This window comes from Amphiura filiformis, chromosome 17, assembly GCF_039555335.1.
Source record: "Amphiura filiformis chromosome 17, Afil_fr2py, whole genome shotgun sequence".
In the NCBI taxonomy this organism is placed as follows: Eukaryota; Metazoa; Echinodermata; class Ophiuroidea; order Amphilepidida; family Amphiuridae; genus Amphiura; species Amphiura filiformis.
Genome location: NC_092644.1, coordinates 59,628,420 through 59,647,092, shown reverse-complemented (window position 1 = coordinate 59,647,092; position 18,673 = coordinate 59,628,420). Strand labels below are relative to the sequence as shown.

Below are 18,673 nucleotides of genomic sequence, written 5' to 3'. Positions count from 1 at the left end.
TCGTTTACCGCCAGTTGAGCCAAAGATCTCTACACGCTAAAGTAAACAACCAACCCAGATAGACTGGTAGCCCAGATAATGGGATATTCAGGTCCACCACCAGACATTCCAGCATTAATGTGGGGACATGAGAAAGAAGTGTGGCAGCAGAGGCTTTTGAGAAGGAATTTACACTTAAAGGCCACAATAATCTTGTTGTCACAGAATGTGGTATGGAAGAGTGGGATGCTCCGTTGTAAAAACTGAGAGCAAATCAACACAAACAGAAACGATCCCTGAAGTTACTGCCTCGGATCTGAATGATTCTACTATGAAATTCTACAGTTGACTTTATATTGTGCAAATGTTTTGGAATCTTATCAGTTCCTATGATGACCATTGTGAAACCACTATAATTTCAGCTCACAGTCCCATACCAGATCTTACTTATTTTGATGAGACTTCGACTTGGGCTTATGTTTACAGACCTTGGTGTGAGATTTAAGATTTCTAGGACTACAGCATGTGACATTATCTCATTTTGGCTACCTCAATTATTGCAGAGTTTATGAAACAGAACCTTATCTTTTGGCCCTCCCGTGACACTTTGAAAAGGATTCGTCAGACATCTATTGGTGTTAACTATCCAAATACAACATGCATTATCGTTTGCACAGAGATATTTGTACAGAGACCAAAAAATTATTTTGAAAAAGAGAGCCACAAACAATGCCCGTATTAATGATTCACTTGAAGGTGAGGCGGTAACAATGAAAAACCTCATGGTAACAGACTAAACTGACATCAGTGGGAGGTATTTCAAGAACTTGGAAAGTGCACCCAATTTTGAACTGGAGATAACATAATTCTCAACTATTAAAACAATAATTGTTGATGGACTGACTGACACACGGACACATGACTCATGATGCCATAAAGGTGCACAGTGCCATGAAATGTCACATTAATAACCACATTCATTTATTTACATGTGTCTTCTTTAAACTATCATGGCTTTAGAGCACCTGGATTTTAATTTTTATTTAATTATTAATGTTATTTGTTTTCACCACTGAAATTTTGAGACAACTTCAAATTAAATTTTTTAGCAATATTTGATTTCAGATAGGCATAGTTACACCAGACTATGTCATTGTCAATATTAGTAACAGGCAAAAGCAGCTCTACCACAATGCTGACAAAAGCATCCCGAAAAGGTTGCATTATTTGGGGACTTTAACGTCCATATGGATGAACCCGATAGATATGACACCAAGACAACTGCCAATATCTTGAAGAATACCGGTTTTCATCAGCACGTTGTAGGCCTGACACATATATCGGGTCATACCCTGACTTGGTCATAACCCGCCTTGATGATGATCTGATTCCAGGCAGACAATGTGTGGCACATTATTTACACTACTCCGATCATTATGTTGTACCTTGCACCATTCAGTGTGAAAAACCTCCTCCATTGAAAGTTACCACAACATACAGCGAAAAGCAGGCGATGGATATTTGATGCTTGCAAAACTCCTATACTCATGTGCATACTATTTATTTTACTGTGCATAGTGTCAAATACTCCACTTAATTCACACAACATATGTTGTACTGTCTTTTGAACAGTGTTTGTAAAATTATACACCAACTCCAAATGGAACAAGTGTAGATTTGCGAAGGAAGGCTGCCATTAGTGCTAAATTGTAAGGCAGCCAATGTACTCTTTCAGCGATACAAGGTTTTGACATTCCAGCAACAATGAATTACCGTACAACAGGAATATTGCACTTTTACTTCAATGCTACTACTGTATCTTCTCTAACCTTGATAAAAGAACTTTGAATTCAAAGTGCTTGATCTGAAGGTTGGAGGAGATAAGAGTATAAAAAAGTACAAAAAGGTCTTAGTAGCAATCACATACAGGGTGAGTCAAAATAATTTGTACCCAATTTTTGAAAATATAAACATTTGGTCCATCCAATGTTTTGTAATATGTGTATAACTGCATGTACGTGGGACCTTTTGGGCAAGAAATATGACAAAAAGCTTCAGAAATCCTTTCAAAACTCATCCATTTTACCCAAATTTACAATTAGATATCAAGAATTTTTATAAGACATCAGTTATTCCCGCTTCTTAAAAACACAAAACCTCTTTCCTGCAGTTTCTCTAACATGTTACCAGAGATCGCAGGTGGCACAGGCAAGTTATACCTCGTCTCGTACTTCTCATGTGAAACCAACAAACCTAAATCGTCCAAGATGTTAGCGACTTCAAACGGAGGTTTCTTGATGAACACATATGAACGTCTTCTAGGCACAAAATCTCTTACCACGGTGCCCATGTTGGCTTCCTGTAAGGTCATAGCAGCATCTTCAAATTGCTGGCTAGTGAGGTATACTAGAGCCTTGCTGTTGACTGACAGCATACGACGAGAAACTACTGGTCCAGCTGCTAGCAGCATCCCAGCCATTATTGCTTGGATTGTTGGGAGTGCCCTCTTGGAATCATCCTCTCCTGGTGTTTCTTCCTGTATTCATAGAAGAGAACAGAATAAAAGGATGACTTGAAGAAACATATAATTTACTGGTAGTAGTATGTGATAAGAAAAAACACTCCCTATATTTAATTTGCTGTATCATTTGCTGTAGATTTGTTACAAATTTTATTTCGAGTCTTGAATGAAAGCTTATGATTTGATTGGGAGCTTCATGGATAATGTTAGTCATTGAGTTAAAATAATACTATGCACACATTTATTAAGTGCTTACAAATTAATCTTGTAGCGCTGTACAAAGCATTAAAAACATTAAAACAATAAGCAAATATTATAGAGTAACAGGCTAAAAGGGCATGACAAGTGGGTGGTTATGACAAAATGCACAAGAGAAAACCAAGAGCCAAAGTGTTTTTGTACTGTTTCATTGCAGAGACCATGTCCCAGTAGCCTGAACTGCAACTCATTGAAATGGTTTATCTCTACTTAGAGTTTGGATATATTGGTTGTGGTCATCTCTTTTCTTCACAAGCCAGCCCATAAGAGAGAATCAAGTTGTGAGGCCAAGGTTTTTTGGACAGTTTGGGAAACCTTGAAAGGTTTTGTTTGTGTTCAAGTGCTAAAAGATATAGTTGTGAGGCTGTGGTTTTCCTGTCATCATCGTTAAAACAACATAATTGAAGTGTACTTTTTGATCAGTTTCAACTTAGCATTATTACATGTTCTTTATTTGTGTGATAAAAGTTCAAGTGCTAAAAAAGATATAGTTGCGAGGCTGTGGTTTTCCTATCATCATCGATAAACATGATTAAAGAGCACTTTTTGATGTTTCAACTTATGTCAGTGACTGTGGGGTGACTGTTATAACATCATTGTCACAGAATATATTTGATATTGGACAAGTGCACCTGTATCCTACAAACCAGGCCTGTCTAACTCTGTGGTTAATCGCAAGCCTTTTTTACTTGCCAATAAGCAAATATATAATTATGATCTGATTTAGCATTTTTGTGTGTGAATCTGTTCAGGTGACATTTCAATCAATCATACAATGTATTCTAAGTTTACAAGACACCACCTTTCCCCAATCTGCAACACCCATACAGCAACAAATGTATTGGATTTCAGTTTGAACAGGATTGTATTCAGCAACATATTTGTGTAATTGAATTTTAGCTCCAGTCCTATAAAAATATAGACATATCTATATTCACACCCATCATACCATTCATACAGGTGACAGAATAATTACATACAAACTGGGTATCTGTTGATGTTTACTACACACATGTAGACCAACAACAGCAATAAACACAACTATACAATTTTTCACCCTGATGTGGCAGTTGTTTCTCGTGTGCATCTATGCAGCGTCTTTAAGCGTGTGGGTGTGTGTGTGTGTACGCCAGTCTCGCCAGAGCTTTGAGCTTTGATTTAAAAGCTACACCCAATGAAATACACACTGACGTCACTGCCACATCAGGGTGAAAAATTGTATAAGTATATAGTGTACGAAATGAGTAAAAGTTCCAAGCAAACTCCAAATCTTGTACCTTATCAAGACACATGATAAGCTGTTTGATGTGGTTCCAAGTTTTCCAAATACCCAGCAGAAATCAAGCCATCCATAACGCTCTTGCTGACTGTTTTTGGAACCGCATCCAAAATCGTCGTACATACTCATGAATATCACACAGTTGAGACCTCTCTATCAAGTGCTGAATTTCGTGGGCGATTTCTTGATGAACGCCTACAATACCTGCTTGTAAATCCAGGGACCTTCACGTTAGCAACGACTCCAAAGCACATGCTCTCTAGCTGAAATAGAGCCTCTATATACCTGTCCTTGGTGATTTTATGGCGACTACAGCGACAGAATTCCCTGTACGTACTGACTGGACTTGGTGTGATAAGTACTGCGCCCATAACAGCCAGAAGACTGGACTCCTCATCAACTCTCTTCAAACTCCTCTGTAAGCCAATACACATAAAAACAATGTGTTGTCATTATTGCAGTCTGACATGATTGAGTATATCTACAGTATGCTTGATTGTAGAATGCATGCAGTATAGCTTGAATTCCATATAGGATTTAAATCTCTTGATGACTTCCAATGAGATGTAGATCACAGTTAGAAATGTTTTGATTCCAAGACTGTTTCCAAGTTCATTGTGCCAAGAAAACAAGACACAGAAGAGTTGGTCATGTTATCATTTGTATTATATCCATGTGAACAATGAATATACCTGGAGATTGAATTTCAGAATTTTCTTCTTGCCCCTTTTTGAAATCCTTAAGGTAGCGTTCTTACTTTCATCTTCCACTTCATTCATTGCTTTCTTATCTTTCTGTATCATATGTTGCAAGCTTTGGCTTGAGTAATTTGTGAGATTTATTAGGCGCTTTCCACCTCCCCACACCCGAATCTATGACTGGTAAATTGTTAACTTTTCCCAGTCATACAAAAATGTAGTCACTATTAGACCTGGGTCATTCCTGTGAAGAAACACTCTGCTGGACCCTGCGGTCCGCCCTACAAGATCGAATGTCACTCACTTACTTTCTCACTCACCATTTGGGCTTAAAGGGGCACTCTGTTACATTTTGGTCTTACAGCGCTATCCCAGTTTTGGTATCTGGCCAAATTCTGCCAAAGTTGTGGCGATGGTTGTTTCCACCTTTGAGACCAATGGTCAGATGAAAAAACAATATGAACACCTCTAGAAGCCCTAGGATCCAGTATGGTGGTTTAAGAACTGCCCTTGGTTTATTTAAATGCCAATTTTGTACATAACTCTATGGGACTGGCATTTAGTTGCACCTGTAGATAACATTGACTCCTCAACATGTCAAACACAAAATAAATTGGTTTGTTTCCGCATGACTAATGAATGACAATAACACCGTTCATTTGGCAAGTAAATTTATTATCGAATACTTCAATATTGAGCAATGAAACTTTTTCACAATAAGGTGGTGAGGTAGGGCAAAACTGATAATTGCAGTTATATCAGGACTTTCCAAATTTCCTGAGTAAATATGATGTGACCCACAACATAACACAAATGTTGTTATTTTGTCGCATATGACCAGTACTATAGTACCCTGTACTTTGATGACACACAACAGGAACCTACACAAATTATTTTTAACGAGGTATAAATCTCTTCCTTTTTAAGTTACTCGTTGTCATGTTTATTTATTTATTTTTACTATTCAGTCAAGGTTCACATCCCACTGAATAAGTGCTAGAGACCCACAATTTGGAAAGCCCACAATTTGGAAAGCCCTGAATTATATACATCATTAAAGGTTTTAAAAAAATCGAGTTACATGAAACAGTATTTACTTTCTTAAAACAAACCCCCACCTATTCATTACACCCATGCCCTGCAATTCAAAATTTTGTAAACCAGAAATGGATATCGGCATGATCCCATCAAGCTCGATCATGTCTCGCTGGCTTTTCCAGTTGAAATCCTATGGAAGACATAACCTTAAATCTTCTACACAAGGAGTGTGAATTTCAAGTGGGGGCTACCTGAATGCAAGCCTTGAAATAAGCGGATTGGAACCAGGAGCAATTTGTTTTTGAACATTGCTCAAGGTTCACTGGGATTTTACATGAACCAGGAGCAATTTCTGAAGAAATAGGAATATTTTTCAAATAGTAACCTTGGATACAGCATACCAGCACTACTGCACCAAGTGCAAAACTGGAACCAGGACCAATTTGTTTTAGAAAATTGCTCCTGGTTCATGTGAATTTTACAAGGACCAGAGATTGATGGCTTTACAAGAGCAAATTTGCTCCTGGCACCTGCTTATTTCAAGGCTTGCCTAAATGGAAGATTCCATTTGAAATTTACACTTCCTGAGTGGGAGATTATGATCATGACTTCCATACAGGGTGTATGGATTTCAAATGGAATAGCCCAACCTTCAAGGCTTCCATTTTATATCAAACTTACCACTGTTCATTATTTTTTGATCTTGTAAAATGAAAACCTTCAGTAAGCCTTCAGTGACCTTGGCCTATTCTAGCCTACCAGGTCAAGCTTAATAATAATTCTTTTTAACCAACTATATACATTATTATGTTTTGATGGATCCAAGTTGTGATAATATTGGATCCACCACATAATAATGATAAAATTGGATGTATAACACATGTACACATGTTTAGTGATATCAATATAACAGAAATATTTACTGTTCTTTCATTCCAGAAATGATTCAAAACATGTGACATGTCATGTCAAAAGCAGACACTTTTGGGCAGGATCGTAATTGGAGAAATAGCCAAAAATCTGCCCGGGTGATTTTTTAACAATTTGGGTTTGTTGCGAATTTGTGATGTTATTAATGTTAAAATATTGTCTGATAGTTTCAGGCCGGAATATAACTTGTATTTTTTGAGACATTTTTCAAGGTAATTCCTACTCTCAACATTGTCAATAATATTTTTAAAGGCCGGTATCTCAATTTCTAATTTTATAATAGCATAACTTACGAACTCATTATCTTCGCTTAGGAATGTCCGATTTCATTGGGAAAAATGGTGTTATGGAGCAAAATATCAGATATTTAAGATATATGTAAAAACCTCAAACTTTATAACCTGCCCAAAAGTGTCTGATTTTGACATGACACGTCACATATTTCCCACAGTGATCTGGAAACTGAGGAGGTGTACTTATAAGGCAAACTGCCCTCATTTAGTACAGCTCTTAAGGATCCAGATCATTGTGGGAGACAGTTTTAACCATTTCCCTTATGAGCAGTCAGTATTTTAAACATACCAGTATTTTAAGGTCAACTAAAAGCTAGTATCAACATAGCAAATACTCGAATACATTAACATGGTGCAAATTTATCTATATGAAGATTTGTGAGTTGTAATATTGTGTTGAACGGAAGTATATATCTGTATCTTATCTTATCTGTATCTTAAGTTTTTACACAACATTTTATTTTTAAAAAATGCACAAAAACCAACATGGTTTCAATCGAAAACATTTTGCCTTTCAGTTATAATGTTTTTAAATTGAACTATAAACACATGACTTATTTTTGGACTCAATAAAAACAACAAATTACTACACTACAACAAAATAGCAGTAACAGATTATGTTATAACATGTAATACACAAATTTCTGCGATTTCGTGAAATCACACTCCCAGCAAAAGGCGCATCTTAAAAGGCGCAAAGATGCGCCAATTGCACAAGCCCATGGTGTCTATCTTGGATATGTGGCTACCGGAAAACATACAATTACGTCATAAATGTTTCAAATGATTATTTCTCTTAAAGAGTTTTTGAAATTCAACCAAAACTTGTACTGTGAATACTTTAACACCATTCTGATGCCATGGTGGTATCTTGGATGTGCAGGGAAGGGGAATCCCCAGATGGGGTATGCCTAGGAAGTGTGAATATGCTTTGGATTACTTTTCAAGTTACATACAGCAGATTCAACCCACCGTGGAACGTTTTTAAAACAAATTCAGGTTACCAGGCGATCATGCATATCACACTAAAGTCTTAAAGACAAGGTACAGATAATGATCGGCAGCCTGAATTTGTTGGAAAAACATCCCACAAAGTATACACGCTGCTATCCCACAAAGTGTCTGTGAGAAAGTTGCAATATCATACTAGCTATACTAGAAATTTCAATTTGAATGAACATAGCCTGACATAGTATGATGATTTTTTTGTGTACATTTTATGTACGCCAGTGTGTGCATAAAGCGGAAGTGAACCCAACCATGCCAACTCACTTGTGATAGGCTAGTACTTTAATTATTGTATCCAAGTTCGTGCATTCGCGTTGTAGTTTGAATCACTTTGACATATGCGATATATGATCACGGTTGGATTGTGTACAGCTGTTGAAAGTTGTGTTCATTCAATTGAATTTTCTTGTTTAGTATAAAAGTTTCAAAAATTTCATCCACTTGTTTTTATTTTTCATGTGTCACATTTGGTGTCCAATCACCTTCCTTGAAAATGAACCTGTTTCAAATCGTCCCTCTCTTTAAACTGATCACTTGTCACATGACCACCGGCTATGAGCTCTACACAAAGTTTTTGTGATATACATTTGGGTGCTTTTGTTATATATCTGTTGTTATACTCATCCGCTGTACAAAGTCCCTGTATTATTATATGTTCCAAAGCGGCCTGTGGCTGTTTCTTGATGAACGCTTTGGTTCCAGGAGTACCTGTTGACTTTTCTGTACTTGCTATATATCCCAAGTTAGCATTTTGCAGAGCGAAACATGCATGTTGAAATTGCTGGTTAGAAATGGATCCTCGAAGAAAGCGTGGACCAGCAGTATTAACGGCAGTTCTTGTTGACACTGGACCAGGAGTCAACAAGATCGCTTGCATGATGAATTGGTTAACAGTGTTGGTTTTTACCATGGTATGGTGATGTCTCCATTTCCACGTTCTATTGGTATCCTGTCGGTGTCAAGAAAAGAGAAACTTGTTTCACAAAGAGTCCAAGGCTGTACATCTCAGTTGCAAAATACGACATTCAAACATTGTTGCCAGTTCATCCAACAGCATTTTGCTTCATCGTAAGAGTAATATAGAAAGTATGAAACTGCAAAATAGTCAAAACAGGTTGCACTGTTCTTTGCTGGGCCAATGGAATTCTATGAATCAAGTTTCACATGACATCCAAATCTTGACATTCCCTGCATATATATATATCTTTCGTCATCTTGTCAGCTGATATGAAGTGCATCTTTGCAGATCTCTAAGTACAACTTTGCCATTACATGACCACATTCATAACAATCTGCAATATAAGTTGTTTAATCATTTGCCTGCCTCGGCATATACTTGAGGATGTGTTGAGTAATGGTAAAAAATGAGTTTTTTTCAATGAATTTACCACAAAAGATGGCCAGACTGCGTAAAAGATCATGGTAGTTAATGCAGTTTAATAACACTTACTGATGAAACAAAAATGCTGTATAGACTTATGAGCAGATATATATAAGCAAGGCACACATTTCCTTTTTACAGGCTAATGAATTGCAAGACTCTTGCACAGTCTGTAACCCCTTTGTCAAAATCCAGTCAAACACACACTTTTTACCAGTACATTCTGTTTATCAAAAACCAACCTTCAGTCACAATTTCCATCAGTCCCTCAAATTTAATACAACATCCTTACAGTACTCCATTGAGATGACCTTTATCATTCCGAGTTATTCCAGAATGCACTCTGTGTTTAATTCTAACCCTAAATACAAGATCCCAACACCAACCTTATCCCTTAGAAACCTTTAGTCCATTTGGTATCCTCCAGACAGTAGCGTCCATGTGCATCTGTAGCATGCGATGCTGTGCAAAATGACAGCGCCCTACATATACACAGCCTTCGATATGGCGTGCCGTGCAGAGTCTTAGCCAGCAATCAGAAACCACCCATCCAAGCAGATACCAAAATTTCACCCTCAAATATAAAACAACTTGTTTATACCCATGGAAGGGTCACTGGGGTCAAATATGTCCTGATTTGGCCTTTACATGTCACTCTGAATTAGTCTCAAATTCATATAACCTGAAAATCATCTGTTTTAGAGCTACCCTATCACATCTGTAAAATCCATTAAATCCACCTGTCTAAAATTAGATTAGCCCGTCTCAAAGACTGGTGGACGCATGGCTGGCTAAGACCTTGGTGCCGTGTATCTACTGTCTCAAGGAAGACAAATGAAGAAGAGTCTAGTTCCTGTTCACAGTAAATTAGAATGACACTACAGATGTCACACTACATGTAAACCAATACCAATGTTTCTCCTGTCCCCCCGAGATCAAACATTTAAAACCTTACATACAAATATCAACATAGAGTCTAACCAATGGAGCTAGTTTGAAGGTGACATGGTTATGGATAGTATAGTACTAAATGTTGTGTGAAAATAATGAGTTGCAGGTTCAAACTTTATCATTTGTACTAAGTTCATGTACCTACCTGTATGGTACACCAAAATTTCAAAACATCCAAGATGGTAGGGTAATTTATGTTGAATGAGCCAGTTGTAACCACATGTGGTCAAGCAAGTGATGTGGATTCAAAATTCAAATACATACTCCCACCCTCACCCTAGCAGTTTTTCGCATAATGGGCATTTGAATCACACAAAATCGTTTATCAAGGAATTTGAAAACAAACAGAAATCAGACAATCACCCCAAGGGAATCGGCTAGTTCTAGATAGGGCCTAATCACAATGGGTAATTCCAGTTGAAATCCATACAAGCCCTATGGAAAACATGGCCTTAATCTTCCACACAGGGAGTGTGAATTTCAAATTGGCTTACCTGAATGGGTGACTCCATTTAAGATCTATACCTCCTGTGTGTGAGATTAAGATCATGCTTTCCATAGGTGTATGGATTTCAACTAAAATAGCCTGATATTCACTTACCCTGAAAATATTTGATTATGATATAATTCTTATTTGACATTTTTATCAATCTAGTATTTAATAAATTTGCAGACATTTTGACAATGGCCCATTGTCTTTTTCAATGCAATTATTGAGGTGACAGCTGGTGTGGTACAGACATAACTCCCCATTCCAGAAAAATACAGCCAGCACCATTTTTTTAATCTAAAAAATAACTGCTGTATTTTTTTGGAATGGGGAGTTCGTACATAGTGACATAGTGAAATATGATGAGGTCTTTATACAACTTGAGTCACATTATTGAAGATTTGTACCCAAGAGAAATTCAACAGGCAACTCTTTTGCCAAAGTACAATCAACATCAGCTGTATGCAGTGTTGGTGTTGCAAAATGGCATCACATTCAACAGCTCTTGAAACGTCCGCATATAAGTGGAACTTGATTGAACTAGTTTGATAAAAAGTCAACTTAAGAAACGTGTCTTATATAGTGCTGAAGATAATTTTCAAGAATATAGTTTGAGGTTCATGTCTGAATCACGAGGACCTCTCTATATACAGGCATGAGAATGATCATCCATGAAAAAACCTGAAAAGTTTGAAGAAGCCTGAAAAAGCGTGTGAAATGAGGCTAAAAAGGCCAAAAATGGGCTGAAATTAAAAGACAGTGCAGAAATTTGGGCCATAAAAGAGCAGGAAATCCTGCAAAAGCAGGAAAATTCTCATGCCTGTATATAGCTTATAATGTGACATCCACTATGTACCCAGTTGCCAGAGCTTATATTTATAGGCACAACAAATTTTACCACTCAAGTCATACTTTGTATTTCAAAAGCTAGCCGGGTAGTGACCATTTTCTTTAGATGTCAACCCTCCCATAAACTCATTTACACCGGGTTCATAATGGACAGTCACACATAGGAAAACATAATGAAATCCTTACCCCAATCTTTGGACCACGCCGTCCAGGGGTTGACTGTGCCATGGCCATGGATGAACTAGTAGAGGCAGTAGAGAGATTGAAGGCACTTTGAGAACCATGACTCATGTCAAAAGAAGGTGACCCTTCCATCAACATTGATCCAACACCAGCTTGTCCTTCAGGGTCAGGGAAAGACGTAGACCCTCCTGGTATCGATTCATCTTCTAGTCTTGAGGTATGCATGGCTGACAGGGCTTGAGTTGGATCTATGGATTGGTTGTTTGATTGTTCTTGAGATGTGGTGTTGAGGCCTGGTACAGCTGTATTTGAGTGAACTCGCAACACATGATCATGGAGTACATCTTGCGTATGGAAGCTTTGATTACACATTACACAGTGGTACCTACAAATGGTGGAAAACAACAATGAAACATCATAAAACTGAACATGTATGTATAATTTTTCAGAAATTTTACAGTTTTCAACATTAACCCAAGCTCTATAAAATCTTACAAAATCCCAGGCCTCCAGAAAATTTTCTGCTGTCTGGGAACTTAATGACAAGTGCTGAAAATTTTCTGTGAAATAACTGAAATAGGCCTATGTATGCGTGGAAGGACATCACGAAAGCGCCAAGCGCCAAATCCTAATCGAAGCCGGGGTCCAGGGCCCGCTTAAGGGCCCTGGAAGCTCTCAGGGTTTAGATGCTCTCTCGTGTAATCTGAGCCTTATTTTGGAACAGTTTTCTATAAAAATTTACATCCTTTTTCACAAAAACACACAACTTAAAATTTCAAAGTATTACTGTCAAAACTCAAAACAATTTTTTTTTTTTTTAAACATTTTTTTAGTTAAGTATTTTGTAACTTTGAAGAACCACTGGACCTATTCTGAAGGGTTAGATTATTCACAGATAATTTGAAGAAAAAATGGAAAAAAATTATTTAAAAAATTACAGTTTGTTATCTTAATATGCAAACCATTAACTTGTGTTTACCTCTTCATCTATCACATATTATAAATGCATGGAAAACCAATGCATCTATAATATGTGATAGATGAAGAAATAAACATTAGTTAATGGTTTGCATACAGGATAACAAACTGTAATTTTTTTCTGATTTTTTTTTTTTTTTTTTTAAAATTAACTGTGAATGATCCTGAAGTTTCATAATAGGTCCAGTGGTTCTCCAAGGTCGCCGAAAACTTTGGGAAAAAAAAATTTTTTTTTTAAAATTTTTTTTTTTTTTTTTTTTTTTTTTTGCAATTTTTTTTTCTGTGACCTCTCAGACCTTTCTGGGAACGCCTGCTCCCTGGTTTTTGGAGGCCTGCAAAATCCTAAAGAGCACAACCACCAGGATGCGTGTCACTTGATGCTATGATGCAATCATCCCAAGTCATATGCACTCTTTCATTGTCCAGAGCAGTGAAACAGCTGTGGCTACCGGTCAGGTGATCTTGTGCTTGGTTGCGAGGGGTCTAAGGTTCGAATCCCAGGAAACCACTTTGCTTTGCTGTGGCCAATCATAAATTGTATAGGAGTGTGTTCACTATGCTATCACTATTATAAATGTGACCATTTTTGCTCTTAGATTACTCTGCTGAAGGTACAGCTGTTACTGGTGGTTTGCATAGTCAGTTGGAGGGTCAGAAATTCGTGACCAAGTGCGAGAATCCGTTTGGATTCTCCCAGTGGAATTCTGCAAGAATCTGTGGATTCTCACTATATAACTTTGCATGATAAACTGAGATACTTACGAGAACCCATTTAGATTCTTGCAATTTTGTTGACAAGAATCTTTGCGAGAATGGATTCTTGGATTCTCACCAAATTTCTGAGCCTGCATTTGAACATGCCTTGATTTCTTAATTAAATCTCTTTAATTTTGCAACAGTTGCTTCTAGATTATTTTCTAATTGTACTTCATGTGTTCAATATCATATAACTGCATCAACCAATGAAATTAAATCAAAGGTTACGTAGTCTAATTTTATCATTTTAAACTTATATTTATATCAATAAAGGCTTTTTCAAAATCCTGCCAACAGTGTTAACATATTATTAACATCATTATGACCACATGTTGGAACAATACATGGCTAAACAAAGACACACTTGGTGCACATGCTTATTGTATAATTTCAACACGATGGTATGCAGAGTTGCAGGTTGATACCATCAACCTGCATTAACATTGTTTCTATGTTTGACACAACTTTCAAATCTGGTGCCCCACTCCTGCCTGTCATGCACCCTCTAATTATTTAAAGAAAGGTACGCAACTTGTGAGGGCTCATATTGAAATACCCTACCACGTTTTCACACAGAAAGAAGGCAGGATTCCCCTCGCTAAGCGCGCGCCTCAGGAAAGCTCGGTCATAAAACGGATGGATTATATGCATCAGTGATACATGTACACCCTGACCAGGATTTTAACAAAAGGCGGCTAGCACAGGAAAGCTGCAGGATGGCGCACACCTTCCTGTGTAAGGGAATTTCAATATGAGCCCTGAATGGCATACAATAATTGTAAATCCTAGCCCTACCATTTGAAAGCACTTTATTGCTTCAGTCTATCACACATATCAGATATCTTCATTTTCTTAGATTCATAAATTGATAAATCAAGATTATTACCCTCTTGGCTCCAAATCTTCTTGTGACTGCTGGTGTCTGAAATACTGTGACCCATGACCTTTGCCACCACGACCTTTACCCCTTCCTCTTGAAAGCGACATTGCACTCTTTATCTTTGGTCTAGAGTGAAAAGTTAAAGTATGCTTCTGTAAAATCTGAACGCTACGGAAAGTTTTCTGGCATACGCTGCACTGATAAGGTTTCGGTGATATCGGCACTGCATGTCTCTGTACACTGGTGAACATTACAGGCTGGATCCTGCTTATTATTGGTGAACTCGTTCCTGGTCCTGTGGATGTGGATGTGGGACATTCAAGTTCTGAACCCTTCTCTGTGTTAACAGTCAATGATGGGTCTATCAATGATGGGTCTAGAGTAGTAACATGCTCCTGATGTTCTATATCATCTGGTTCTGTTTTAACTTGCACCTGTGAGTTGGTATCACTATCAAGTGAGGGACTATCAAATTGGTTTTCTACTTGTGTCTGTGTATCAGTACTATTCAGTTCCATCTCCTCTGCTGCATCATCAAAACCACCTGCTCTATCATCCACATCAAGACTCTGAGTGGATTTGTCCCTCAGGGGCAATCCTGTTTCTCCTGACACTAGCGTTTCTCCTGGTTGTCTGAGTTTGCTGCTTTGGTATATTCTCTTCAAATACCTGGTGCCATAGAATTGACAATTTTCTATGTCTGTCGAGTCGTGTAGTTTAACGAGGACCTCACAGCCAGTCTGGACAGCTAATGCATGTGCCTGTTATGGTAAGAAAGAGAGAAGGAAACTAAGTTGTGCAAACTTTGACTCTATAGGCCATTCTGTTTCCTCGAGGCAGTGACATCAGTACTTTGTCGGTTATTTTGTGCATAGACAGATATGCTGCCTTTCAGCCCTCAAAATAAGAATTTGAAAGGGCAGCCAATCCAAGGCAATTTGAAAATTTTGAAAAGGGCACCAACACAATTACATAGTTTCAATGGCTTGAAAACAGACAGAAATGCACGGCACAAAGGCAACACTATAGGGCACTGAAGGCAATTGCCTTCAATTAATTTGAGGGTTGCTGCCTTTGATCGCACATGTAAACAAGCTTCAAGTCAACACTGCACTAACAGTAGCAAGTACTGACATCACTGGAGGAGGAGGCCAAATGGACTACAGAACTACATTGTACACCTTAAATTTACAAGTATGCTATTGCTAGCATCATGTTCAAGATATCTGTTTGCATGCTATATTGCTATACCTGCTATGCACTAGCTTATTTGACAGTGCTTTATTTTTTTCCAATCTGTAACATGTCATACTTCAGGATAAAATGTGAAAATTTCCCACTAAAAAAAAGCAAGTCCAGTTGACTACATGTAGATTAAAGTACTTAATATCATTATTGTTTACTAAAGTTGATTCCAAATTTCCCATCACCCGCCTGCATCACTTTTTCATTTTTTTCACAAAACTAACAATAATGAAAGTTTTGTCACATTTAAAAAGATAATTACCAGTAGGCCTACTTGCAAATTGTGTTGGAAATATTTAACTCCCTTTGTCATCTGTCTGGCGATCACAAAAATTGCAAATTTCTTTTCATTTAAGGGGGTACTACACCCTGTGGTAATTTAGACTTTTTTGCATGTTTCTCAAAATTATTAACACACTGGTAACAAAACTTATGTATATTATTGGGGCAAGAAATCCAATTAAACACTGAAATTTCAGTGACTCAAGACAAGCGGTTCAGTAAATATGATAGGAAATGAGGTACATCCTATCGGTACCTCGTTTTCTATCATAAGTATCAAACCGTTTGTCTTGGATCACTGAAATTCCAGTGTAGTAATTGGATTCCTTGCCCCTATAATATATATAACTTTTGTTACCAGTGTTTTATTAGTTTTTAAGAAAAATGCAAAAATAGTCACAACTTTATTGAGGGGTGTAGTACCCCCTTAAACAACAGCAATATTACCGTACGCAACTTTTTCTCAATCTGTTGCAAAATGTCTGTATTTAATGATAAGCATCCCTGTTTAGACATACATGTAGTTACATTGTAATAATGAAATACAGCCAAATATTAAATAATGAAAGCACCTCATCACTCAATAAAAATATGAGATGGGGAAACTTCATTAAACCTATTTTGTACACATTTATTATTTAGTTACCTTCTGAAATATTGTTTTCCTGAGATTTTCTTTAACCCACTCCCTCAGTTCTGCACTCTCAATGTACCGCATGATGATCAACAAATCCACTCACTCACCCAACAAAGTAGTTATCTGCAAAAGTAAATAAATAGACATATTAAAATCTGATTGCGAGATACACATGTAGCTAGCTTCCTCACCCAGATTTTAGTCTTTGACCAGGTTCCTGCTTCCCTTGCTTATTGAGCTGACACTGTCTGAAATATAAGACTCAAAGATAGGGTACCGTAATGGAAGTCATAAATTATGCATGGATCAAATTGTTGTTGTGGATGATAATTCAATAAAACGTATTTGGTGAGCCATCCTGCGCGTGGGCAAAGCTCATTAGCTATACAAATTTCAAAGTGCGCATGCCCAGACTGCCGATCAAAATTATGTACCTGGGGGTCGTATATTGGTTATTTGCTCGAGACGTCTAGTCACAAATTTGCTCACTGACATCTTCACATTCTAGGCTAGTAGAGACCATTCAAAATCTAGTCGTATTCCCTGAAGAAGCATGACTATACTCAAATTAAGTAATTCTTGGCCAAACTGGAACTGTGAACGCTAGTGGCTCCGCGATCACACACGAATATAGCGTGGTACAGAAGAAAGTATACACGCGCCTTACATTGCATACACGCTGCCTTAGTACACTACATGGATGCAACACGCATGCATGTCTCCAGTTTGGCCAAGAATTACTTAATTTGATTATAGTGTGAGTCTAGCCGGCTGCTAGCCTAAGACTTAGAATAGGTACCGGTACGCTAGTTCTAGTAACTATAACTCAGCATACTGAGGTCCGTAGATGTCATTATGTTTATGATAAAGACTGAAGTCTTGCTGGCAAGACTACCGGTACGCAAGATCTTCAATCTTCAGGACCAACCTGGCTGGGTAAACGAGGGTCAACCTTTGACAAGATATAGATGTAACTTTGCTACGGAAAGTGCTATGACAAACGGTTTTCAGTTTTGGCTTTCTGAGCTCAACCGGCTTCATAAATTTGATTATTAAAATGATGTGGTTTGAATGATGGCAAATTTGAATTCACCTTTCAAATCTATCAGCCTATCGCATGTCATATGAATGACAAACATTCCTCCAAATCAACAATCTTCCTCCAAATCTTCGTATCAATTTTAATTCAATGAGTTTGGGTGGATTCAAAAATGCAATTGGTCTGCTGTAAGTTTTGTATTTATATTTTGAGCTCAACATTGCTGCATTTTGTTTTGTATTATGCATGTTTGGTTCTTTCATTTTGTATAATATATATATTTCTTATTTTGTTATTATCATCATGTTTATGTATTATGTATATATAATTTTAATCAGGTCTTCCAGGGAGACCAGTACATTTGTATTGATGGAATTTCCTGAATAAATAACGAATAAATAAATAAAACAATCATGATTCATTTATACAAGGACCTTATATCTGTTGAGCCATACAAGTTTACGTTGTGAACTAATGATTCACGGACAATGGCAATTAATCATCATGATGATCATGTCAAGGCTGCAGAATTCCATACCTCGACACACTTGCACAACGCACGAACATTATTTTCAAATGATTACATTTGTGGATTACAAATTCAAACTTGGACTTTGTATAGAATTTAGGATAGTTCCTAAGCATGTTATTCAATACTCGTTGATTTCATTTGGTTCAGAAAAAAGGTAAAATCTTACCAAACACAGTGGACACGTCAAGTTTTCTCGATCCCAAAAAGCTTGCTTACAAAGACAGGACAGACTAACTAGTAAATGAAGACAGATGGCGCACTTTCACTTTTTGCACTGGACCCCTGTAGCAAAGCAGATTAGTGAATGAATCGACCAAAAGGTGATATAATAGAATTGGCATACACCCTAGGGCATATACACTCCTTACCCTTTTCAGGGGCTGTGCAATACCAGTAGGCCTATATATGTTTTTGGTGAGCAAGAAGGGAATCCAAATTTTTTTACCAGGAAAGAGGGGGAAAGTGA

General features: G+C 37.4%; 1 protein-coding gene across 2 annotated transcripts; it reads right to left on the bottom strand.

The window, feature by feature from the left end:
• Positions 1-892: 892 nt before the first annotated feature.
• Positions 893-18,431, bottom strand: LOC140138082 (uncharacterized). 2 transcript variants are annotated; one of them, XM_072159956.1, is made up of 5 exons: positions 18,374-18,431; positions 16,646-16,759; positions 14,479-15,233; positions 11,862-12,243; positions 893-2,515 (listed from the first exon to the last, which is right to left on the bottom strand). In XM_072159956.1, exons 2-5 carry the CDS (start codon positions 16,715-16,717, stop codon positions 2,105-2,107), a joined length of 1,620 nt encoding a protein of 539 aa, XP_072016057.1. In that variant the 5' UTR covers positions 16,718-16,759; positions 18,374-18,431; the 3' UTR covers positions 893-2,104. The 2 variants fall into 2 exon arrangements, with proteins under 2 accessions (XP_072016057.1, XP_072016056.1); XM_072159955.1 differs by lacking the exon at positions 893-2,515 and adding an exon at positions 8,112-8,953.
• Positions 18,432-18,673: the final 242 nt, after the last annotated feature.

Excerpts from the sequence above, each read along its gene's own strand:
- LOC140138082 (XM_072159955.1), bottom strand. The coding sequence starts at position 16,717 with ATGCGGTACATTGAGAGTGCAGAACTGAGGGAGTGGGTTAAAGAAAAT. Across the intron at positions 15,234-16,645 it reads GGAAAACAATATTTCAGAAG|GCACATGCATTAGCTGTCCA; the intron begins GTAACTAAATAA and ends TTACCATAACAG. Across the intron at positions 8,954-11,861 it reads GGCGTGGTCCAAAGATTGGG|GATACCAATAGAACGTGGAA; the intron begins GTAAGGATTTCA and ends TGACACCGACAG.